At 42.6% G+C, this 25447-nt stretch overlaps 1 protein-coding gene across 1 annotated transcript in view; it reads left to right on the forward strand.

Annotated features, from left to right (window-relative positions):
* The window catches only part of LOC128935828 (ubiquinol-cytochrome-c reductase complex assembly factor 1), a 47569-nt gene that overhangs the window by 18007 nt on the left and 4115 nt on the right, over positions 1-25447 (forward strand). The window contains exons 6-9 of the mRNA XM_054274384.1: positions 222-279; positions 6115-6223; positions 23142-23219; positions 24588-24701. Of these exons, the coding sequence (XP_054130359.1) occupies positions 222-279; positions 6115-6223; positions 23142-23219; positions 24588-24701 (359 nt within the window). The remainder of the gene's footprint in view (positions 1-221; positions 280-6114; positions 6224-23141; positions 23220-24587; positions 24702-25447) is intronic.

The following is a 25447-nucleotide window of genomic DNA, read 5'->3' on the forward strand; positions in this document are numbered from 1 at the left end:
TCCACAGCATCCTGTGGCTGTATGTTCTAGAGTTTAAGCACAAACATGACAGTAAATGATGTTTGCTTCCACTATTTATGTACTGTTATTGCTGAAAATAAATTACTAAAGTGCTTTTAGATTTTGGTGCAGTGATTTTCTGTTAAGCACAAAATGGGATTAAATTAATTTTAATGTTTTGTTTTGGTTTTTTGTTTTTTTCATTTTCCCCTTCCATCAAGGATGCCAAATGCCTGATACTTTGAATTCATGGTTTCTAGTAGCCCAGCTTCATGTCTGGTAAGTGAAAGACAAAATAGTAATACAATTATTTTCAGGAAATGGAGTTGTATACAACTTAATGTGAGAAGAAGTACAGCCTTCTATCCATGGCTGATAATAGAGGTTATATTCATTTTACTGATGACTGAATTTAAGCTGTTTTCTGCTGAAGAACAGTAAGTCCTATAGAGAAGCTGACATCTCTTACATCTCAAAATCCCTCACTAGTGGAATGATCTTTGCCATGAGTTTTCTAAAAGCCTTGCTCAGGCTGTGTGGAAAAATCCTACTTGGGTGTTTTAGGAAAGGTTTAACTTTATGTAAAAGTCATTTAAATTGGGAGAGTTTGTGGTGATGAGAAGCATTTAACAAATTATAGCGCTGGCATTTATTCTTTCACTTCTGAAAGGTACGTGCAGGGTGGTGAATGCCAGCTTGGCTGCATGTGAAAATATTTAACACCTTAAACGTGAAGTTTTTTCCCTTTTTCGTTTGTGAAAATAGTAGCCAAAAAAATCAGGTTTTCATCTAGCATTACATACTTATAAAGGTCAGAGGATGCACAAGGGACTACAGTAATTTTCTAAGTGCCAGATCTTTCAGGGAACTGAAGTCCATAGACTTGGGTTCAGCTGTCCAAAGCCTGAAAGGAAGTTTGTACTGAAATAGCTGCGCTTAAGGCCCCTTGTTTCCTTGCCTCCTCCTTTTTCCCTTCTCTCCTTTTAATTTCCTGACTCCTCAATATAGTGAAAGATGGGGCAGCTCATTACGCTAAAGAGTGAATAAGTGAGCAGAACCATTGAAATTATAATCAGTTAATGAAATCAGTGGAACAAAGTAAGGATGACCCTTGAAATCTGCAGTTTATTTATTTCCTACTGTTCCTTGTGGGAAAAATTGAATTGATGAGCTAATAATTCATATAAGTATTTTGAAAACTTGTGCAATAAGTGTTAAAAACCAGACTGTTTGTAAGTATCTGGGAAAACCAAAGAGAGTTAAGATGAATCTGCAGAGAACACACTTTATTTATCTTGATTTCTCATTGATGGGACAGTGCCTCCTGTGATTAATACACAGCATCAAATTCAAGAATAACTATAAAAATCAACAAGAGAACTATGACAGAGATGAAACTGGTATAGGACAGGCATAAGTTTCTAAGATCAAAGCTACATTGGTTTCTTTTGAAGGTGGCCAAGAGTTGCTGCACTTTGAGCTGATGTTATGGGGAGATTTGCTGAGAATTGAAATACTCTTACATGTGAGATATGGTGGACAGTTCGACAGCAATATCCTGCACAAGCAGGAAAGAACCAAATCTCTCTGCCCTCATTGTGGCAGCAGAGAAAATTCAGGTGTGGAGGTTAGCACTAGAGGTTACTTTTTCTAGGGTTTATGAGCCTGGCTCCTCTGTGTTCCTGGCAGCACTGTCATTCTGGACCACAAATCAGAGCTCTGGTTTGATATTCCAGGACACAGAGAAGCCTGTGACAGGGCTGCTCACTGCCTGGCTCATTGGGCAATGCTGTAGGCTTTGCCTGTGATGAGAACAGTGACCAGCATCCTGCCATGCCATGCTTTGCTTTTATTGCTGTTCTCTGGGATCTCTTTCTTCAGGCAGTTTGACCTCAGTAAATTGGGAGCAGAAGTGCTTCTGCTAGCTTTGACAAGGCCAAGGACATCCTACCCCTGTGTGAAGGCTCCTGTTCTCCTCTTTCCTGCTGGACCATTTTCCTCAGGGGGTAGAAATCCTCCTGATCTGGTGGGCAGCAGCCAGCCAGGAGATTCTGATCACCATCTGCTCCTGCTGCCCCTAGCAGAGCAGTCTGCACAACTTTCTCAGATACTTCTTCCTTCTTATTTCAGCAGCCTATTTTCAACTGATTTAGATTGTCTTCTGGAGCCAGAGAAGTTGATAATTTTCCCCATTTTGGTAAACTTTGTTTCCTTCTCTGTTGCCATTGCCCAGCATGTCTAGTCTATTTTTCCATGCTTTTTGCATCCCAGCTTTTACAGACTTAAGGTGCTTGTCGGGGCAGGTTGTTGTGTTACACATTTTCTGGTGGGTTCTCTTTGAATCTCTGGCTCCTACTTCTTCTTGTCTGTGAATAGAATGTTCCTCCTGACCCCACTCAAAAAGAGAGGAATTCAGGCTCTCATGATTAGCCTCTGCTGTTGCAAGCTTCTTTAGAAGATAATGTTCCTTTAGAAACACTCCAGTGCCTTCCAATGCAGTGCTAAAATCATGCTTTAAAAAGTCAACCCATCAATATTACTTGGAAAACCAGCCCATGGTTATTCTTTCCTGAATGTCATGTTTTCATAGGCCCTTTCTGTTACTTTACACCTCTGATGTCAGAGGGACTCTTGGTTTATATTTAGAAGCCCAGACCTTTAGAAAAGCTCTTTATTTCTTCTGCTGGGTTTGCATTTTCCCATGCATTTAAAAGGAGTATTGGCTGAATCCAGAGCTGTCACCAAACTGCCAAAGAAATTACTTGGGTGACTGCTGAGGAATGTCTTGGTTCAGTATTTGCCATGTAGATACCTGGAGCTCCCTTTGTATTGTCACCACACCAAGCATGGTGACATCTCTGAAGTATTTAGGATCAAATAGAGTGGTGCTACAACTCCTGTTCTGAAAGACTCAGAGACCTGTTGCAAAAACTCATCTGAGCATTGCTTTTCTTAAGGAAATCTGCACTTAGGAAAGTTCTGATCAGCCTCAGGAAGTCCAGAGGGGAGTGAAAACTACCAAGTATATGTAGAAAACCACTCCTGCCAGAAAAGATTTCTCTGGTCAGCACAGAGATGCTTGAGGACACACTGCCATTTTGAAATGTGGTGCTTCAGAAGAAAGGGAATAAACTCTATGTTTTGTGTCTTAATTGCATCAGGATAGTCTTACTTGAGAGAGATTTTAAGAATAAGTTTATTTGGAGTGTCTCCAGCATTTAGTTGCTCCTACCTTAACATGAGGGACTGGGCCACAGCAGCCTGAGAAAGGCCCCAGGGGAGAGGAGGCTGCAGAGCCAGGCTGGGCTCTGTGTGCTGGATACAGCAGTGCTGGGGAGCTGGCCAGGCTGGAGCACAGGAGAACATGCAAACCTAATTAGGAGCTGTTCAGAATTCTGCTGATCATCATCATTCCCTGAAGTGCAATGTCACAAGGGAGCTGATGGAAAAGCCAGTTCAGGAGTTTCCTGCCATCCCCCAAGCTGGCAGCTGTTCATGAGTGGGTTAAACACAATAAAGCCTTCCAAAAATGCTGTTGATATTTGTGGTGTTAAAAGCCAGAGTAATTTCTTTGAGCAGCTATAGCATAGCTGCAGAAATAGTAGCTCTGGAGCAACTGAGGAAGCAGGAATGAGTGGCCAGGTACAGGAAGGTTCACTTTACCCTTAATGGCTGATCACACCTTGATGCATGGCACAGGGCACCTCACAGCAGTGATCAGGAGGTGTCAACCACCACTTCTGGTGTTCAGGCCAGTCGGGCACTCTGGGAGCACTGACAGAACCTGGCTGAGGCTGTTGTGAGGAACTGCAACATCTCAGCTGATGAGGGTTGAGTTACAGATGCTCCTGATCCTTTTCCACTATCCTTTCTTCTAAGATTCTAAGATTTTCTTCTAAGATAATCTCTCTGCATAACTTAAATACAGCAAAAATTATCCAACCCAACTAATGTGAGGTGGACAGCTTTCTAAAGATAGTTTGGAGTAATTTTCCTTTCAGGGTTTGATGGAGATGAGTCAGTATTTGACTAAATTACAGAGCAGATTGTGCAGTGAAATGATGAAATGTTTCAGGCCATGGTGATCTGGTTAGGAGGTTTACAGGCTTTAAAGAGTCTGTGTCACCTCAGACAGCAGGTGTAGTAACAAACCACCAAACTTCCAAATAAGCTGCAAAATTCCATGATCTCACTGGTGGTGCTGCAGAACAGCTCTGTGTCAGCACTGTGCATCCAAACACAAGAGCTCCCTTCTAGGCTCCATGAGTAGCAGGTTTTCCCCTGCACACCAGCCCAGTCCTGCTCATCACTGACCAGTTGTTGATCTCTGCACTGCTTTCTCCTCCTGCTTCTCCACCACCCAAGGCACACAGGATAGGAAACACTATTTGTGCTCAGGGGGAGCTTTTCTTGCCCCTGAGTTTTTCACCCCTGAGTTCAGCTGTTCAGCAAGAGAAGCATAAAAATGCTTTTCTTAACACAAAATTAGTCTTTTTAACTGAGTCTTTTTCTCTTTGACTTGCTAAGAGTGAGTAAGAATTTTCAACTCAGTAATTCACTTCTTTGTACAGTTCAATTATGTAAATGCACAAGAGAAACAAAGGTTTTGAAACTGGTGGAAGTAAACTGAAAGTTTTAAGCTCTTTGTGCATTTGTTTTGTGGAAGGTCTGGTACCTGGACAGCTGTTCTTTGACAGCTGCTCTCTGACCACTGTTTGAACAGAAAGCTTTGCCATCTTTCTGTGAGAAAATGAGGGTTTGGTTTTGGTGCCATCTTAAGTGCATTTGTGTGGTGGGACAGTTATTCTGACTAGCAAGAAGAATATGGGACTGCTGTGGGTTTTGCTGCCTTCATCTTTTGTCTCTGACTGTCTCTGGCAGTAAGTTTTACTTCTTTAATAGGTTAGAAAATGTTTCCTTTACTAATCCATACAAAAGATAGAATCCATGATAAAGATGGGCATCTGTCACTTTACAGGTCATCTCAGCACACTTCAGGTGTTTGTGATTTTCCCTGTGGAGCTGGCATTCATGGGTCACCAAATACTTTTAATGCCTGCAGATCTTATATTCACTAAAGAAATGAATCTATTAACAATAAATAATCGTATTTTCCTTTTAGCTCTTGTGGCACATTCACCATTGTTAGTGTGCACCAGCTCCACAGTGGCCTCCAGCAGCTCTGCTCTGTTGGTTTTACAGGGAGCAGTTTCCTTCCTAGCATGTCTGTGAAAAGCAGTAGATTCTCTGAGCTCCAGTGTTTGAGCATCACCTTGTCTGCAGTCACTCAGTCAGCCCTGGACAGGCACTTCTGTCTTTCAGCACAGGAGTTGCTGAATGAGGTAGAGAAGATGGGACAGGTGACAGGACTGGTCCCTGCCCACTGAGGAATCAGCCTGGGCTTCAGTTTGTGCTCTTTACAGATGTTTTATGAGAGGCAAAATAAAATTATTCTTTTATTTTGTAGACAGAACAGCAGCAATGAAGTTTTAAGTGGCTTTAATGCTTAAAACCAAAGTAAAACAACTCAACCTGATGTTCTCATTAAGATCTCACAGTGCACTTACAAACCTCTGAGCTGGTCTTGCACGTGGAGGTTTTGCCTGGTGGTTGGACATGTATCCTAACACCCCTGTAGTTGAAGTAATTTAGGACATTGTTAATTTGGATTGGTTGGAGTCTGTAACTTGCTTAAGCTTTCCCAGCTTGGCTAGTTGGGCTCTTACAGCCCTTGAGTGACCAACTGAGCTACAGCTGGCTCGGAGCCTGGATTAGACAAGCCATGTGTTCCTGCTCCAGAGTGTGAGGTGTTCTTAAGGCTGAGGAATTCAGGTTGCAGTAGTGTTTAACTAGATTACCGTACTGTCAGCAAGAATAGAGTCCACTGTCACTCTTCCATGGCTGGATTGGCCAAAATCCAGCAGATGCAGCTCCTGAGTACAGAATGGAAATGTTTGTAGTGGTTTATTTAAAAAAAAAAAAAAAATCCGTGTGTATTTTCCTCCTGATCACAAACATATACTGTAAGAAAACTCTTAAATGAGCTGGAATGTATTTAATTTACTCTCTCCCTTGAACAAAAGCCCGGGGGCTGAGTGGTGTGTGCTCTTGCAGGATGTGCCTGGTGCGGCTGAAGCAGGAGGGCCGCACGGGGAAGTACATGTGCCGCTACATCGTGCACTGCATGTGGGAGGACGTGGAGCAGCGTGGGAAGGTGATGGGGGTAAGTCCTTGTCATGGTTTGGGCCTGGCACAGAGCCAGTGCCCCCATGAGAATACCTTCTCTCTGGTGTCTGCTGTGCGATGTGACCAGGAATAAGCAAAGCAGGCTCCAGCTTAAACATAAAGAAAACTTGATTACCTAAGCTACAAGAAAAGAAGGGAAAAAAAACCTATAAGGAAAAAAAAATTGAAATTGAAAACCTTACAAAAAAGCGCTTTCCTCCTCCCCACCACCCAAAAATTTCCCAATCCAATACATTCCCCCAAATCACCAACTGCCCAGTCTGGCACCACCCTTTAGGATATTCAAACTTCAGTCCATGAAGAGGAGAGGAGTCCTTCTTGCACCATAGGCTTCCCCTGGAAACACGCTGAAACCTCGTGTGCTTCCATGTCACTTGGCACTGCCCGGAAAGTCCTTTTGCCGCTTGTGACATCTCCCTTCCATGCCCAGTGCTCTCACCACTGGCATGGACCAGAGCTGCTTTTAGGGTTATCTTTTAAGGATGCCTTGTCTCACTCCAAAAAGGCACAGTCTCTGTTTTGGGACATCTGTCCCCCCCATTTTTTTCCAACATCCCAGAATTCCCACTTCTTCCTGGTCAAACCACCACAGTCCTCTCTGCTGGTGTTAATCCTCATGATTCCCATCTTTCAGTGCTCTTTTGGATTTAAATATCTTAGAAAAATGCCCAAGAATCCAACTGGTTGATTCCTTTTCTAGCTTAAGCTGGTACCTGCAGCCCTCACTCCTGACCGTTCGTTCCCTCAGCTGCTGTATTGAGCACTGTCCTTGTTTCTGAAAGTGCATTGTGGCCTGGATAAAGGTATTGATTTGTCTGAAATTGATTCATTTCCTACATGATTTGCAATGTGATTGCAGGAGTGGATGCTGCTACAACAGAATGGGGATAGGAATGAGCAGCTTGGTAGGGAGGAATGTGACTGGTGCCAAATCTATAGCAACAACTTCAGTAATTCCAGCAGAGCTCTGAGTGTTCTCTGTATCTAAAGTGCTAAAAGGAAATTAATCAACAAGGGTTTTTTGTCAAGTTCCTGCACATGACTTTACCTAGTCCTTAGTCTGTTTTTAATATTGGATTTTCACTATACCTAATCTTTATCACAAAAAAAAAAAAAAAGAAGAAAGTTCTAAAGAGAGAGTAGTTCCAAGGAGAGTTCATTTGCAATTTTGAAGGAAGAGGAAGGTTGGATCATTCTGGCCTGTTCTGAGGAAGGTTATGGTAATTGGTTGTAATGGTAATTTCTGTAGCTAAAGTATGAAAATGTGGTTCTCCAGCCCTGTGTTGGTGTTTGCCTGAAGAGAAGGCATTGCAGAGGCAGTGGTAGTAGGTGACAGCAGACCTGATGCAGGTGAGGCTGCCTGTGTTCAGGGCACTTCTGTGGGAGAACAGGCCTGGCAACATCTGTGTTGTCAAAAAGGAAGAGAACTATTCAGTGATTCAGTGTTAGAGAAGTGATAGTTTTCATATAGCAGTAATTAATTCCTTATTTGTTAAGCCTTCGCTGTCAGTTCTATTGGAGAAGCTGCCAGGATGTTCCTGGTGGTGCCAGACAAGGGAATTAACCAGTGAGTCAGGATTTGGGATGCAATCACATTAGAAATTCAAGAAGTTTCACTCTGATTCTTTATTTTGTATGCGGTTTTAGAAGGTGTTGGTTCTGGTATAACTTCAGTTATTCCTTTAGCAATGGGTTTGTTCCTAGTTGTTGGGACTTCTGTAGCTTTACTTTGTTGCACATTGCTCTTATAGACAACACATCCTGTTAATCTTCTTTTGAATTAAATTTAAATTCGTACATCTGAGGATTTTTCGCTATGTTAATGTGCTTAGATAAATTCCAGTGTGGGAATCTCCTCTTTCTGGTAGGGCAGTGTGAGTGAGCCTAACAAATCAGATGTACTGGAGAAAAAGACTGAATGAAAGAGCTGCTGCATTTTTGTCCTTATCCAGTGCCTTCCATATCGTATCTCTGGTTCATTCTGCTTTCTCTAGGAGCTATACACAGCTCAGATCTTTACTCTGGGTGTAAATTTAAGGTTCTTCTTCTTGAAAAGCAAAAAATCCCCCCAAATCCAAAACAAACTCCAGCCAAACATGTCACCTTCCAGAACGCCTGGAAGTATCTGTCTGATTCCATAGAGAAAATGACCTTTGGAAAAGAAAATGATTTGTCTGTTTCTTTTGTCCTTAATTTTGTCTTATATTAACAAAGTGCTGGCTTGTAGTTTTCTGTGCAGGGTTGGGAGCAGCAGTCAGAAAAGAGGAGCAGATTTGGCTGTTTGCTGTCCTTTAAGCCATGCAGGGCTCCAAAGTGAAGAATGCTGCAGGGTAGGCCTGCACTGAGAGCTTTACAGTAAACCTTAGGGGGAAAAAAAAGAGTGTTTGCAGTCAGTTATTTTTAAAGGGATGCACAGGGTTTCCATTGATGCAAACTAAACTATCCCTTTTCTCCACGAAATTCCTTGAAGTATAAAAAAACCCATCAGTGTCTTTATCTTTTCATCCAGTCTGTATCCTGAAGTGTTTATACTTGCATTTTGCAGTAGCATGGTTGCTGTGTGATGCAACTCAAGGGGCTCTAAAATTGCTGAAATGCCATTTGTTCCCTGTCTTGTCAGGTTAGGCATCTGCTCAGTTCACCGTTGAATTTAAATTGTGCAGTTCTTGTAGGAATGACCCTGCAGTGGAATCTCCCTTGTGCTTAGCTGGCCCTGCTGTGATTCCTGTAACACACCAGACTGTGGCCTGGTGCTAACACAGCCTTTATGTGGCCATAGCAGATGCTCAGAGGAAGAAGCTGCACATTTCAGGGATTAATCTGCAAGGCAGTTACACCTGGGTCTATTTAGTACAGCTGAGCTGCACAGGGGCCCCTTGGTTTAATGAACCTCCTTGGGTGAGCACTCCTGAGCAGGCACTGAGGGGGGTGAGAAAGCAGAGTGGACTCTCCTGGGGGGTAAATTTGGAAATCAGGACTGTTCTCTTCACTGTAGTCTTGGGGAGGGCTTTCATTATCTGCAGTGGTTTGGTTTGATTTTTTAATCTTTTATTTATTCCTGATCTCTCAGTCATTATTCACAGTCAGTCCCCTATGGAGATGGGCTGAGAGGGTTGGGGCTGTTGAGGCTGGAGGAGGGAAGGTTGTGTGGAGACCTCCCAGCACCTGCAGGGAAGCCAGAGGGGGACCCTTCCTCAGGAACTGCAGTGACAGGACAAGGAGGGATGGCTTCACAGTGAAAGGGAGGGAATTTAGGTAGACATGTGGAAGGAATTCCTCCCTGTCAGGAATGGTGCCCAGAGAAGCTGTGGCTGCCCCTGGATCCCTGGAAGGTTGGATGGAGCTTGGAGCAGCCTGGAATAGTAGAAGGTGTCCCTGCCATGGCAGGAGGTGGAATGGGATGACCCAAAAGTTCTGGGATTTTGTTGAGATGAGCAAAATTTTTGGTCTCTTCTGGTAGCATTTACTGTATGTTAGATGAAAATTATCTCTGCCCTGATGTTTGAAGATGTTGCCAGTTCCCTTGCTCCTTGTCACTGCTTCATTTTCCTTTGTCTTTGCCAGTGGTTCTGGCTTCATATCCCACTTCACTCGTGCCCCTGCACAGGCAGTTCCTGTTTTTTCCATGCTTGTTCACTCTTCTCCACTCACCTTCCTTCCCTTCACAGAGCTGTACCCTGGCTGAAATCTTTCTCACTTCTCACCTTTGGCAATTGCAAGGAGTTTTGAGTGACCAATAAAGGGCAGTTTCCCAAGTGCTACATGCTTTTTATTCATCTTGACCTCTTTATCCATAATGATTCTTTTAAACTGAAGCTGAGGTAATGACAGAGGGTATGTGACCTGATGGAAGGATATGTATAGCAGCAATTTATTTTCAAGTAATATAATCCTGCAATCAGTAAATATTCTGCCTCCAAAAGAAGGTGGTCAAATACATCAAGAATAATAGATAAAAAGAAGACATTAATGTTCCTGTGTTGATGCTCTTAAATTTCAGAATCTGAGTCTTTCTCAGAAATAAGATAAGTGAAAAGAAACTTTACTGAGTACATTCAGAGAACTAAATTTTCATTTGCATAGATCCTAGGGGTCCATTCCTTGCCTTTTCTCTCATGTAGTGTATCAAAGGTAAAGATTTAACTCAGATTCCTGTATTGTGGTACAAGTGACAGAGCATCCGGGTGGAATTGCTGCCTGCATGCAATTAGTTTAACTTGCTGACATGCAAAGTTGCAGTTCTTTAAGCTTGCTTCCAATCTAGCAACAATGCTGGCACTTGATGCAGAAAATGGACACTGTATTCCTGAGGTGATGCTGATGCTTTATTGAAATGTGCCATCTGCTCTTAACTGGTTCTTTGGAGCCCAAAGGGGTAGAATGTAAAGCATTTTAACTGCAAATTTACATCAGCTCCAGCTCCAAATTGAGTTTGTATTATTTCAAAACCCGGTTGTTAAAACTGCTGAGATCTAAATCTCTGCTACAAAGTTTTGGGACCTGTTAGCCTGAGCTCCTTCAGCACTCCTGAATGTCGGCAAGAGTCAGAAACCCAAACTTGACACAGCTGTAAAAACACACCGAGAGTCTGTGGCCTCAGCAAATTCTACTGGTGCAGGCATATTTCAGATATAAATTTTACTCTGCTGTCCCTAGTACTAATGAAGTCAGTCTCTTTTGGTGGGTTTGCAGCCAGGTGTGTCCAGTTCTGTGGCTAACCAGTGCTCTTTACTTAATTTTTCCACTAGTGACATTTCTATCAAACTTTAAAAACAAACAGAAAAATTGGCTTGATGCAATGGCTCCAAGTGTTAATAGTAACATTAGGCTGGGTAAAAGACTTCCTTTGGATCCTGCTTTGCCAGAGATCTCCACCTCGTGGCCTGCAGGGAATGGATTTGCACTGTGCAAGCTGGCAGCTGCCTCATCAGTTTGCAGAGGGAATTCTCTCAGGACTGGATGTTGCTGCTGTTTTCTCCTTAAGGGAGTCTGGAGCCACCTGAGAATGAACCTGGTTGATATCAGTATTGTGCTTTAGTAAAAGTGTGGATTTTAAAGTTGTGATAAAAGTTGAAGTGTGTTTTAATACCCTTAGATGAAGCTGCAGAGTTGATGGGAAGGACATGTGGGTATTCCCTGGAACAGGATTTCAGCTGATAACAGGGCAGGAGATATGAGGGTTAAATAAAAAAAATAAATTGAATAAATAACAGACTTTCAGCCACTCAAAAATCCCAACCCTAAAAAACCTCCACACCCCTTCTCCCTCCTCCAAGCACCCCACACTAATACTTTTGGGTACAAATCCTGTGGTGTCTCAGGAAGATCCACCAGGGTTTATTCCAGTACTTGTAACTGGTTGCAGGCTCACTTTACCTGCCTTGGTCGTGTTTGTGGTGGTGGCATTCTGCTGCTGAAATGAATTAAAGTTGTTTTCAGTGCAAAATGACAATCGGTTTTATAATTAATAAATGTCCTTAAAGCTGCAAATTCATTGTATAATAAATAAATGTTCTAAAAGAGATGGGACTAGGAGGGGCTGTCCAGCCCAGTGTGCCAAACCTGTTTTAATTTGTCATAATCTCACTTTCCTGTTTTCCCACCAGACCACTTAGGCTCCTACCCCCTTTTTTTCCAGGAACACATCTAGGTGTCTTTTGAATTCGTTTATTGGCTCTGCTGTGTGTAGCACAATACAGCCTTTGTTACACTTTTAGCTGAAGCTGTTTATACCCAGTGACCCATAATTTGCTCTCAATTACACTCATGTACATCTGAAGTAACAGCATCAGAATCAATACATGTAACTGAGAGCTGAAATTGGCTCTGGGAACTTGAGCACTATTTTCTGTCTTGATACTTTTCTCATAATCAGAAAATTTCAGTTGATTAAAAATGCTTATTTACCTTACAGGAGCTACAGAATTTCCTAAACTCAGTTTCATTCTGTTTAAGTTATTCTTACTGTGGAGAACAAAAAGTTTGAGCCTTGTGACTAAAGACTCAGAAGGCATGGTCAGGGTGAGACCAGCAAGTTGTAGAATGGCTTTAGAGGATGAGAGGACAGGGTGTAAAATGGATACAATTTTGAAATAATGAATTGAAGTGGGAAGCTGCTGTCCTGGGGTGTCCAGGGGTCCTCTCCAGGCCTGCTCTAAAATCTGATGGGAAGTCATGGAGTCAGTTTTGGATACACAGGATATCAAATGAAACTACATTTTTGAGAGAGAATGGGGCAGGAGGAAAGTGGGTGCAGTATTTTGGGGCTGGAATGGGGAGTTGGGATGAAGGGAATGCACTGAAGCAAAACATTGCAGAGAAGGTATTGATTTTGTTTGAGGAAATGGACTGGGTTATGAGACAGAGGATAGTGTTCAGTACAGTTGAAAAAGGTTTTTAAATACCTATAAAACTAAAGAAGAGAAGTTTGAGTTTTAAATTATCTATGTATATTTTGAAGTGCTTTACTAGGACATTTTAAGGAGAAAAATGTTATGATTTTTGATGACCAGTTGGAATATATAAAATTTCACCAGTTTCTAGTTCCCTTTAAAAACAACAAAGAAACTAAACCCTTGCCAGAGTAGTGAGATAGAAAATTGTTCTGTATAGTTTTTGTGGCATTTTTAAAATAGGATACCAGACATTGTATGATTAGTTTTACCTGAAGTTATTGTTTTAAGAACATCACCAAAAAAAGTTCATCAACCCTTGATCTTTTCTCAAAGAGCTTGAAAGTTCACACTAAGTTTCCAGTACTTTGTCATTTCATGGATGAATAATAGTAGGTATTTTTCCAGAGGAAATTCAGTAAACTTGATTCTGGAAATCTTAATAACTTAAATATGCAGGATAGTGCACATGCATGGAATGTTACCTTGAATTATCTCAGCTGTGATGATGTCTGGAACAAACTGTAATGATGCAAATGTAGCTTTACCAGCACCTGGAGCTTTGAAATATGGATCTCTCTCTCAAGGTGTTTGTTATGCAGTTGTTCTAGAGACAGCATCTGTGGAACCAGCACACCTGGCTGAAATGTTTGGGCCATGCTGAGGATACCTGGTATTGAAATCAAAGTATAATAATAAATTCTTGGGCTCTCTTCAGACGGCCTGCCCCAGTTTTCTGGCATAAAAAAATCAATTCTGGCACAAAAAAATCAATTTAAATTTCCCAGATGTGTTGGATCCTGTTACTGTAAGGTGGTGTTGTTGGCATGTTCTGTGCCTTGCTTGAGTGCCTGCAGGAATTACACTGGAAGCTGCCTTGTGGCACCTTTTCTAGAGATACCTTTTTTTTCAGAATGATGTATTTTTCAGTGTTATATTACTCTATGTCTGTTATATAGGGAAAGTTCTTCCCTCAGAATGTGTTTTCAAGCTTCTCCATAAAAACAGAAATAATACCAAGACCAGAGTCTGTTCTAAATTGAGCCAAACAAACCACTGAGAGCTGCTCTGTTGTTCCCATACATTTTAATCACATTGTTGCTCGTGCTTTTCTCTGCAGATAGAAAGTCACTGATATCTTCTTCCACTTCAGGATTGAGTCTTGTATTTTATTGCTGGAGCTTTGTTTATTTTTTGCTTCAATTTTCTGAGTCCTCTGGCCCATTTTATCCATTTACAGAACTGGCAACTCTTTGAAACTTTTTTTTTTGACTGCCTTTGCTAACTGCTCCCACAGGAGAAGAAAAGATAATGATCAGGAAGTGCAAGTGCAATCCCTGCAGTAATCCCAGTGCCTGCTTCCACACTTGCTGACTCCTCTGGGTTCTTTTACAGCCCTACTAAAGCCACAGCATAGGATACTTCTGTACAGTCTAGGGAAACTGAGGTGCTTTGCTGTTTTCCATTCTGGTCTGGGAATCTCAATGGATTCTATTCCTTTTTCTGTCCTCAATCTTCCTCTTCTCTTCCTGGTCTTACACAGCACTTGCTTTGTCTCTGTTAATTAGTTAATTCCGATTACACTGCCATAAGAACTTGAATGTTTTTATTTTATTCAAAGGTCAGGAAATAATGCCAAAGCTTAAAATACCAGCATAGATAATCTTGGAGATCTCTTTTAGTTGGTAGCAAGTGTTCATCATGTTGATTTTCAAGTTAGTCGGGAAGCCCTGTGGCCAGGAGGGCAAATGCACACAAAAGGGACAATTTTATGGCTGGGCTGTCATGGATGGGAGATGGGGTCACTGCAGTCTTGGTCTGTAATGTGAAATGAGCAGCCCTGGTCTGAGTGGGTTTTCACAGGGCTTGGGCATGCAGAAGGGCCTGGCAGGGAGCACAAGGCAGGCCTGTGGGTGAGCAGGGGTTTTGGGGGTTCCCCTGAGCTCTGGAGTCACTTGTCTCATTGATGCTGAGTACCAGCAGTTCTGTTTGGACGTGCTGTTTGAAGACTTCATTCTTTAAAAGTGGGCAAGAGTCAGAGCCTCTGTAATTGATAGAAATACAGGACTAAAGCCCCAGAGGACAAAGCCAGGTACCAAGAGCTTAAAAATTATATGTCTCCTTGAGAGCACCCTAAATTTACACTTTTGTATTTCCTGTTTTATTATGTCCTTGCAGGAGGGAAGATAACCCATATATAGGTTTAATCTGTGTTAATCAGGAAACTGTGTAAGGAAAAATCCTTGCCCATGTTTTTAGGATCTTCTGGAAGTTTATTTATTCACAGCAGCATCGAATCCGAATGAAATGCAGAAGTAAGATGGAAAACTCACAATATCTTACCCTGCAGCCTTTTCATGGTTCGCTTTCCTCCTTTGCCTTTTACTTGAGGGCAGAACTAGGGTAGAGAAATAATTTTTGTTCTCTTCTGAAAGGTTACAGTAATAAAGAAACTCTTGTTAACATCAGAGTATATGGCAGGCAGGAGTTTTCACAGTCTGGCATTGTTTATTTTACCAGCAATTTGGAACCTTCTGCACTCTTAAAATATTGGCAAGAAAATATTTAACTGTTAACTGTTCTGTGGCCTGTGTGTGTTTGAAGCCCTGGGGAGGAGGAATGCTTGGGGAAATCGGGTTTTTCTCAGCTTATGATTGAAACCAGAAGGTGCAGAATATTGGTAGAAGGTGAAAGCAATGTGACTTCAAATTAGAATTTTACCCAAATGTGGAACTGATGGGAGAATGTCAAACAGGTCACGTATGAGCAGGGCCCTGCCAGGAGAGAGAGGGGAGGCTGATGGAGCAAACATAAATCAGCCAGACTGCCAGGCATCCAGAAATGAATTTGAAAAAGTGATAGTAGTTGTGAGTATTTGCATTTATCCTGGCCTCTGTCACTGGATAAAGGTTGTAGCAGTAAGGATTAGGCTGGTTAATTGCTGACTAATTGTATGGACTCTAGCAATTGCCACTCCATTTGAAATGAAACAAACGTTTTTTGGACAGCTTTTTTAGGAGAGGAGATGGGTGCCTTGCTGTTCCCCTCCAACAGAAGCTGGTCCTGGCCCCAAATTCTGGAGAAAATTTTTTTTTTTATGTTCTTAACTATTTTTCCCCTAGGGTAGGATGACCTATTTGGTATAAGCGGGATCATTTTTGCTCATACTGCTACATAAAATGTGGCCTCTTTCCATGAGGGCATTAAAGGCTATGGTAAGGGACCAGGTTTTTTAATAGCACTAGCACTTTTCAGGTGAAATTCCTGCCAAGTCAGCAAAGTGACCTGAGTCTGGTGCCCAGGATCATCTATGAGCTGTGCCTGTCCTGCTGGAAGTCAGGGCAGGAAAGAACAGAGACCCAGAGAGGAGAGATACCAGCAGTATCTGCAAAGGTCAGCAAAATATGGACAAAGCTGAACATGCTCAGAGCTCCTGCTGCTGTCAGATGAAGATCCAGTGTGTGCTGTGGCTGCCAATGACCAGAGATAGTTGGGATAAGGGATAAGAAGCAGAACTGTGGGTCAGTTCCTTCTGGTACATTCTCCTGGCATTCACTAATGAGTAACCCGAGAGCTGCACGGGGATCACTGACAGGAATCCTCCAGGAATGTGCAGCTCTTTGTTGCCTCTTCCATAATTTTTGCTCTTTAATGCCCTGTGGCAGTGACTCCTGCCATTTAAATGCATTGCATGAGAAAACACCTATATTTTAACATATTATTTCATCATTTCATTAGATTCTTTTCTACATCTTTTTTAATGAGAAACAGTGGACAGTAATTCCTTGTTTATCTGCTTGATACCAGTTATGACTTTGCCTCTCCATCATCTCTTCTTCCTCACTTCATCCTGAAAAGTTTCCTGAGTGTTTGCTCATATGTGTCATCATGTCATCATGGTTTTTTCTGTGTGTTTTCTACTACTTTTAGATTTGTTCAGAGATCAAAAGGTGACAATTATGCACACCATTTTATATGCAGTACATTATGGATTTATGCAGAATAGGGTTCCTCTTTTGGTTTATATTCCTTTCATAATAATTCCTAAAATTGATGTGTCTTTTCTTCACTATTGAATTGTTCAACTTAATTTTTTCTCTTAAAGATCCATTTCAAAACTGTAACTGCCAGATGTGTGCATGTTGTTAAATAGGTTTTATGGACTTTTTTTTGAACACCTACTACAGGTACCTTTATCAGCATTGAATATTGCTGGTCATAATTATCTGTGATTTTTATTTTCATCTACTGTATTTTCTACTAATTTGTACTTATCTGTTTCTGCTGAAAGACTTTTCAGAATGGATGCCACCTTTCCTGTCTCTCTGGTAATGTTAGCTAAGATGTTTAATTTATTTTAGTACTTTATGATCCCTGGAATTTTGTTGTTCTTGGTTTTTATTAAGTAATCAGAAGCCTTTCTCTATGAGTGGATCACATCTGGAATATGATGGACTGGGAGTGTCCAAGGCCAGGGTGGACAGGGCTTGGAGCAGCCTGGTCTGGTGGAAGGTGTCCCTGCCCAAGGCAGGGGTTGGAAATGGATGGGCTTGAAGGTCCCTTCTTCCAACCCAAACCAGTCTGGGATCATTCTCTGACTCTCAAAATCCTGAGTGCTGTGAGAAGGTGATGGAGCAATGAGTGTTCACTGCCTGATCCTGTGGAAAGACTGGGCCAGCAGATGCAGCCAGCAGGAGCCAGGGGTCCCCACAGGAGGAGATGGATCTCCTCAGGGGTACAGACCAGGGCGCTTCTTGCTGAAGCACATGGTGAGTGCAGAAAGCTCCCTGCACAAGCTGCTGGACATGGAGACCTTTTGGAGGTTACTGTCTAAACAAATAGCAAGAGTTGGGAAGTATTCCTAGCTGGAATTAGTTGGGAGAATCTTTGGAGGGAGTATATATCAGCTTCTCTAGGGTTTGGCCTTTTCTCAGGGGTTCTGGCTGCTGTTGAAGGCAGGATACCCTGGTAGGTGGCCCCTTGGTCTGGTCAGTGTTCCTGGTGTGTGACCCTTCCTGGCAGGCCCTGGGGTTTGTCTCAGTGAGGAACTGGAGCTTTACAGGAACTCTGTGAGTGCTCATGGTGAACATTTACCTTAATGATTTATCTGCCTTTGCTACTGTCTTCTCCAGGTGCTTCTTTCAAACTTGGTTCTGAAATTTCCCTTAGCAGTTTATCAGGCTGAATTCCTGATTCTAGTGTGTTCAGAGACACATTGGTTAGCTTTAGGCTTTTAGCAACTAGGTTTTTCAGGAAACATTACAAGAAAATCCTTTGACAACTGCTCACCTTACAGAGAATCAGCACAACTTGACAGAGCCCAACAATTTGACCTCTTCTCCCTGATCCTTCTCTTGAGAGGTTATCGGTGAGCTCTGCCAGCCACGTTCTGCAGGGAAGCAGGAATTTGGAGTAAGCCACTGAATACAGTTCAGATTGTACTGTGATCTGCTCTGCATCTGTAATTCTTACCATGGCAGAGCTTCCAAATTAATGAACTGCAAGATGGGAACAAACCTCATTTTCTGGGTAGCAGAAAGGTAGGGGTGAGCATCTGCTTTTGCTGAAAGATGTAGGTAATATTGTATAACTTATTGATGATTGCACAATTGTTGTGAAGGTAGAGCATGCACAACTTTTTCCATTAACATGTTGTATTTTATGGACTGAAGATTTTGGCAGGAGCTGGTTCTGCTACAACCCAACGTTTACCTTTTGTCCAGGTTAAAAGAATATTGGGGTAGGTTATCACTGAATATTGAAGATTGTTCTCTGAAGTTAATGGTTATGGAGGTGTATTGCAAAATTACTTCTAATTAAAAAATAGAGAATTTATCAGAAGAGTTCATATTTAAAACATACAGGACTCAAGCTGTGGCCAATTACAAACAGTGATCTGCTTTGCAGACAAAGTAGCAGAGCAGTTAATAAAAGGCTCAAAAATTGAAGATTGGAAAAATAATTTCTTTAATATCTTTGTCATTTCACAAGTATGCGCCTGAAGGAGCTGGCTGTTATGGCTCCTTGCTACAGGAATCTTCCTAATCTTTTTTATTTAATCATTTTTATTCTAGCTACAGTCTCAGTCATGTTAAAATTACTGTCCTGCAAGCAGTGCTGATGTTACAGGATGAAATAAAAGGGCTGTGTTTGCCCATTTAAGGTCATGTGTGTTTTAACACAGTGTTTTGAGCAAACACTCAAAAAGCCCATATATAACTGCAAGTGCTTATATATTATTTATAAATAACATAAACCATATTACAAGTAATTCTGTCCTATTCCAACTTGAGAGAGGGGGCATTAAAAAGCCTAAATATTTGTGGAGTGGCATTTTTTACCATGGAAGTTTGGTCCTGTATCTCCTTGAGGAACTTCTGCTGATATTCCTGCTCCAGCAGTCAGAAGTGAGTGAGAGTGGCTGAAGTTTATGGCAGTGGGGCTGCAGGAGCCCCCAGAGTGGACTCAGCCATGACAAGATGAGTGCACTCAGACCTGTGGAACTTGTTTTGCACAAGGCATGGATTAATTTGTACTCTATCAGCATAAACCACTGCTTTGCTGTTGCAACTTTGCCCACTCCAGGAGGGTGCTGCTGGTGTGGGGTGACACCTGGAAGAGCCCAGTCCTGGTTTGAAGAGATGACTCTGCTGGCACATCCATCCTGTACAGGTACAGGAGCAAACACATTGTACAGAATAAATCCTGCTATTTATTCCAGCAGGATTGGTATAATGAGAATGAGGGGGTGGAAACCCAAGCCAGAAAATTCAAATATGAAATGAGATACACATGTTCAACTGTGAGGCTGATATGCTTTAGCCAAACACAACTTAGTGAGCTTAGTACAGGGGGAACTCGGTGAAATGTAATGGTCTGTGATATGCAGAGGGTCAGGTTCTATGATCTAATCATTTCTTCTGGCTGAAATCTCTTCATAAAAAAATCTAGTTCAAGCATAACTTGCAGCCTAAAGAGAGGAATTGCTGCCTGGAATTCAATGACTAGTGCTTGTACAAGGCAGTTAGAAGTGCCCCTTCTGGCTTTATAGTCTATGGAAGGATTAATGTGTTAAAGTAGCTTAAGGGTGCAACACATGCTGGCAGAAGCTGAAGCAGAAAGAAGCTCCTGGTGCAGTGCTCAAGGCAGTGCAGCCTATGGCCATCCCAGCTGGGGCAGTGACACTGCCAGGGATCCCCTGTCCTGCTCTGAGGGCATGGGCTGCCCCTCAGCCCCTGGGCTGGTGGCTCTGAGCAGGCAGAGCACATCAGAGGCCATGGAATTGTTAAGGTTGGGAAGCCCCATCCAAATCATCCCGTCCCCATCAGTCAGTAGCAGCACCTCCATGTTCACCATTAAACCATGTCCTCAACTGCCACATCCACACAATTTTTGAACCAGGGATGGTGACTCCACCACTGCCCTGGGCAGCCTGTGCCAGTGTTTTAAAAGTCTTTCTGTTGTTTCTTTTCCCTCATGTCCAATCTAAACCTCTCCTGGCACAACTTGAGGCTGTTCCTCTTGCCCTGTCGTTTGTTGCCTTCCAGTCTGTACGCACTGATCCTACTCTGCACCATGAGCCAAATCAAGTGGGGAGGAGGAGGAGGAGGAGATGCATTTCCAGAGGAAGCTCTTGGTCCTTCAGAGGACACTGACATGGGCTAATTCCAGAGCAGCATTCCCTTTAAACACCATGGCCATGTGTTAGGTCTTTTGCTACGTGTCCAGCAGGACAGGAGAGCACTGTGCTCTTCCTTCCCTAGAAATCTTCTTAGAATACAAAACCTTCTTTGAGACTTTGCTGCAGAGTCACCCTCAGCACGTGGCTGTTGGATGATGCACATGAACTCCCTGAGGCTGGAGATGGTTTTTTCACAGTGACATGGAAAATCCAGCAGCTGCTTGCTGCACTTGTCCCACAGGCAGAACAGAAAGGCTCCCACAGAAAGGCTCATGGAGCCTTTCAGAGAACAGTTGTGACCTGTAGCAGGGAGATAACGTTAGCTGCACATTTCCTTGTGTCAGAGGTCTTGTAAAGGTGGGATGTGTACCAAAAATGGGTTCCTTGTTTTGAACTAACACAGTCCTGTGTCACTCAGCCCATAAATCTGTCCAGTGGCAGCTCTGCACTGGGCTGCTCCAAGGAAGGCAAAGGGGCAAGGTCCCAAGAAGAGCTCCAGATGTTACTGATTTTTTCCTTGTTATTAGCAATTACTCACTTGGAATTCTCTAGCAGTTATTCTTCTTACTAACAAACTGTGGAAGAGTCAGCAGAATCACAACCAACCAGATCCTGAAGCTTGCCAGTGGCAAGAACTTGTACAAGCTTTGAAGGAGGAAGCACTTCCAGCAAACACTGCTTTGGAATTGCTCATTTTTCTTGATTTATAAAGAAGGATTTTTTTTCCCTTCAGTGTTTGTACTTGACTGATGCCAGTTGTATTCTTCAGAAACTGCAATATTTCTTTAAATATCATTTCATTGCATAAGATACAGCTCCATCCCCAAACTCAGATTTTTTATCTGAAACTGTCTTTTAAGATGTATTTATTGCCATGTTTGTTTAACTTGCTTATCTCCTTCATCAGTCTGTTTCTTGCTAACCTAAAGCTGCTGCTCTTTGGTTTTAGTAGGGAAAGCTGCTTCCCCAGGGATGTATAGTCCAGGACTTGTCTCTGTAATGGGACTATTTGTTTTCTTTGCCCCTTGCAGTTGCCTGCTGTAACATTTGTAGTATGTGTTAAGTAATCCTTGAGGTAACATTTTTATTATGTCATAAAAAGTGCGTGGCAAATATATAATAACTCATGGAATTTGTTTGTTTAAAATGGAAGGATAATTTATTGAGTGTGTTACATGAGACCTGCTCCCCCTTATTAGAGCTGTAGAAGTGCAGCTTATTTAGAAGTATGTTCTATTGAGAAAAACCACGATCTCTGACATGCATAGAAGGTTTGACCATGGTTGGGTAGAAATGACATCATAGTTTATGTACTCAATAAAAATTTAATTAAGTCATTACAGAAGTTGCAGTCATCATTTAACCCTCTGATTTCTTATGTTTAGTTCTTTTTTTAAACATTCAGTAATAACCAGTCTCCAAATCTTGATAGCCTATAAAATATCTGCATGAATTTTAATAGTTTATATTAATGGAAAAATATGAGTAACTGACATAAAAGGAATTTTCCTTGTGTTTGCACTATGTGCATTGCTATAAAAATCAACAGATGAAAAAAGACAGTGGTTTAAGGGAAGAGTATATGAACTGGAAATTTGTTCACTTGACAGAAACTAACTCATATTTTGTTAGAAAAGCTGTTGTGTAATTGCCAAGGTGAATACTCATAAGGATACTGAGAGAGGATTCAGGACAAGGGGTTCCCAGTGTGGTGGATGTGCTGGGCTGGTTGTGAATCCTGTCTCTGCAGAGTGCAGTGTCACACCTGAGTGTCCTGCTGGTGTGCAGGGCTTATTGGCCTTGTCTTTTGTACTTCTGGAGCATGTGAGAGCTGTAGAAAAGAAATGCCTTGTGTCTCTTGGATCCCTCATGGGAGTCAGTACAAAGAAGAAACTTTACCAAAGTGTAGCTGGGCCCTTGGGGGAGGAACTGCATCACTTTGTTGGCAGAGGTAAAGAGCAGAGGCAAGAGGGACAGGCAGTGTGGGTGAGGGAGATGCACAGGAGGCATTTCAGCCATCCCTCTGCACCCAGCAGTTGGTCCAGTCCCATTTTAAGCTGACATGGGGTCAGTTCTCACACCAATGGGTGGCTTAGGCCAACCCAGCAAATACTGAAGCAATTACTAAATTTAGTTAAAGGTCAGCATGGAACTTGGACTGAGTCACACTTAGAGCATGGGAGAAGTTGCTGTGTCATCACAGACTCTGAAAGAAGTTTAATCATAGTCCAGAAGTTGGGAGTCTGAGCTGCTAGAGATGCTGGAGAGGCAGAATTCATGTTCTTGCTGGCTGAGAGTCAGTGTGGACAGCACAGGAGGAGCAGTGGCAGGGTGGTGTCTCTGTCTTTAGCATTCCTGTACTTCCACTGTAGTAGCACATCCATCCCTGCAGTCTGTGCTTTGGGGACAAAAAAACCATTGAAAAACAAAGGGTTTCTATGGATGGATGAAGGTGTGGAGTAGCTGCTCAGTAGCTGACTACAGAGGGGTCCCCATGCTCTTGGGCTGTGCTGCCACTGCAAGGGCAGCCTTGCCTCACTCTCCCCCAGCAGCATTTTCTCTCCCCTCCTGCAGCTGGAGGCAGAGCTGTGGGCTGGGATGCTCCTGCCAGTTGTGAGCTCACACCAACCTCAGGTGTGTCAGAACTGATGGAGCTGTGTCCCAAGGGGTTCCAGAGGGACTCACTCCTGCTTGCAGCCAAATCTCACTCAGGTGGGCTGGGGCACTGGTGGCTCTTTGTCCACTCACAGTGAAACTGGGAATATTTTCTCCTCACCTCTTCCTTAAAGCCTCTGCTGATGGTTTTCTGGTTTGTTTTTCAGATTAATTCTACTGTTCTAAAAGAAGACTTGAAAAGGATGGCAGAAAATTTCTATGCAGCTCTGTTTGGATACGATGAGGTAAGAAGGCTGTTTTCAGGGAATGTACAACAAGTAAACCATCTAATTCCTGAACACAGAATAGTCCAGGTGGGGAAGACATCACTGTCCATTTCTTTGGAGAAATATTATGTTAGGGAAGCAGCCTTGGATGAAAATTCTTAGAAGAAAACTGCACAGGGCATATGAATTTAAACCATGGGTGTGGAAGGTAGGGTGTTCTTTCTGCTGCTTCACCATCCCTTACTGGCCACCCCTAAGTCATTTCCTCCCTCTGAATCCTGCTGTACTCAGCCATACTTTGAAAGCAAAGAGAGGATTTATAGAGTATTTATAGGGAGTCTGTGCAAGAATATTTACAGGCAGTACCTAATAAGGCAGGGAGGCAAAAGCACCTCTGCACAAGTGTCTGCAGGACCTTCAAGAGGAAAATACAATTACATTGGGGTTTTTTGCTCTTGTGAGTGTTGCTCTTCAGATGCTCTTATTAATATCACGATACTGATTTTTGCTCAGTGATTTGTGTTATTATTATATTATAAATGTAACCTCATAGAGTTGTGGGCAGTGTTACACATGCAAGGTTTAATCTAGTTATAAGTATAACCAGGATGTGTCTGCTTGTGCTTTGTTGACATTCTTTTTGGGAACAAAATGTTTGCTTTGATTAAAGACAAATGTTGACTTTTTAAATTTTTTAACTGAATATTTTAAAGTCTTTTGCCTTTGGTAAATGTGTCAGCAGAAGACAGGAGTTATGAGCTTGTGGTGACAGCACTACATAACCTAAAAAGACAATAAAAGTTCAAGAGAATTTGGACAAAAAACATTAATGGATGTGGTTCTTTTATAAACCAAAGCTAAAATTTGATTTAACTGGAAAAATCTAGATAGTTCTTGATGAGCAGGATTTCTCTCTCATTTAGAATGAAAAATAAAAAGCAAAGAGAAACAGCAAACTCCAGACTACAGTTCTGCAACATTGGATTAATTATCCTTTAATTTTTCTTTTTAAAGTGTCATAGGCTTCACACATTCCCATGAGGTGGTGCTGCCTTCTCTGTAAGATCACCATTTTTATGGTAAAGATTTCATAACATAGAAATGCAGTTATCAACTCTGACGTTAGGAATACCCTGACCCAGGTTTTTTCCAAATTAACTTGCCAGAAAATTGGTTACAGGCTGCTCTGTAGATTAATTTAAGGCCAGGGCTGTTTTTCCATTCTGGGAAAGAGTGATGTTGCTGCCTTTCCATGTGCAGAGCCCACGGCAGCTGCGGCTCTGGGACAGGTGCTGTGGCCAGGGGCCAAGTGCACCAGTTGGGGGTGTCTCGTGTTCAGACCTTCTTCACGTGCAGTTTTTAATCCCCCTCTGTCCTTGCCTTTAGGGAATCCTGTGTGATGATCGTGTTCTGGCATCAGCTCTGTGGAGAAACCTTTTTAACAGGAACTGTGAGGACCCTCGGCACCTGGAGCTGCTCGTGGAGTACGTGCGCAAACAGGTGTGGCCCCGCTCTGCTCCGCTCGGGGAGCTCCCACTGCTTCCCTGTGCAGCTCATTCTCATCATAAACCTCATTCTAATAGCCAGTGATCGTTTTTAAGGAGCAGAAAGGATAAATCTGAAAACTGGGTGATATTTATTACAGAGTCATGGAATGTCCTGAGCTGGGAGGGACCCCCAGGGTCACCCAGGGCAGCCCCAGCCCTGCACAGACACCCCAACAGCCCCACCCCTGGCAGCCCCTGGCAGCTCCTGCAGCTCTGGCAGCCTCGGGGCCGTGCCCATTCCCTGGGGAGCCTGGGCAGTGCCAGCACCTCTGGGGAAGAGCCTTTCCCTGGTATCCAGCCTGAGCCTGCCCTGACACAGCTCCAGCCATGCCCTGGGTCCTGTCCCTGGTCACCAGAGAGAACAGATCATTGCTGCAGTTTGATGACAAATGGCTGCAGAGAAATTAGTGGAATATTGAAAGCAGTCCTGCTCAGCTATTTCTGGACCTGTGCTACAGAGTGGCTTGACAAAATGTGCCAGAAATAGGCTGCAAACTTGTTGTAGAATTGTTACCAGTGTTAAAGAGTTAGGGTTCTCCACATGGTGAAATAACAGATAGAGCTTGAAAGTCTCTTGGTGACCTTTGAGGAAAGGAAACAAATAGGTTTGTTTTCCAGAATTATTTCTGATTCTTTCAGTTATTACCTGGAGGAGACAGCACTGAGTAGTGTTTGTCCTCTCAGCCCTGAGGAGTTTTG

Source organism: Melozone crissalis, unplaced genomic scaffold (genome assembly GCF_028551555.1).
Source record: "Melozone crissalis strain CALT ecotype California unplaced genomic scaffold, PUWL_Pcris_2 ptg000017l_1, whole genome shotgun sequence".
Lineage (NCBI taxonomy): Eukaryota > Metazoa > Chordata > Aves > Passeriformes > Passerellidae > Melozone > Melozone crissalis.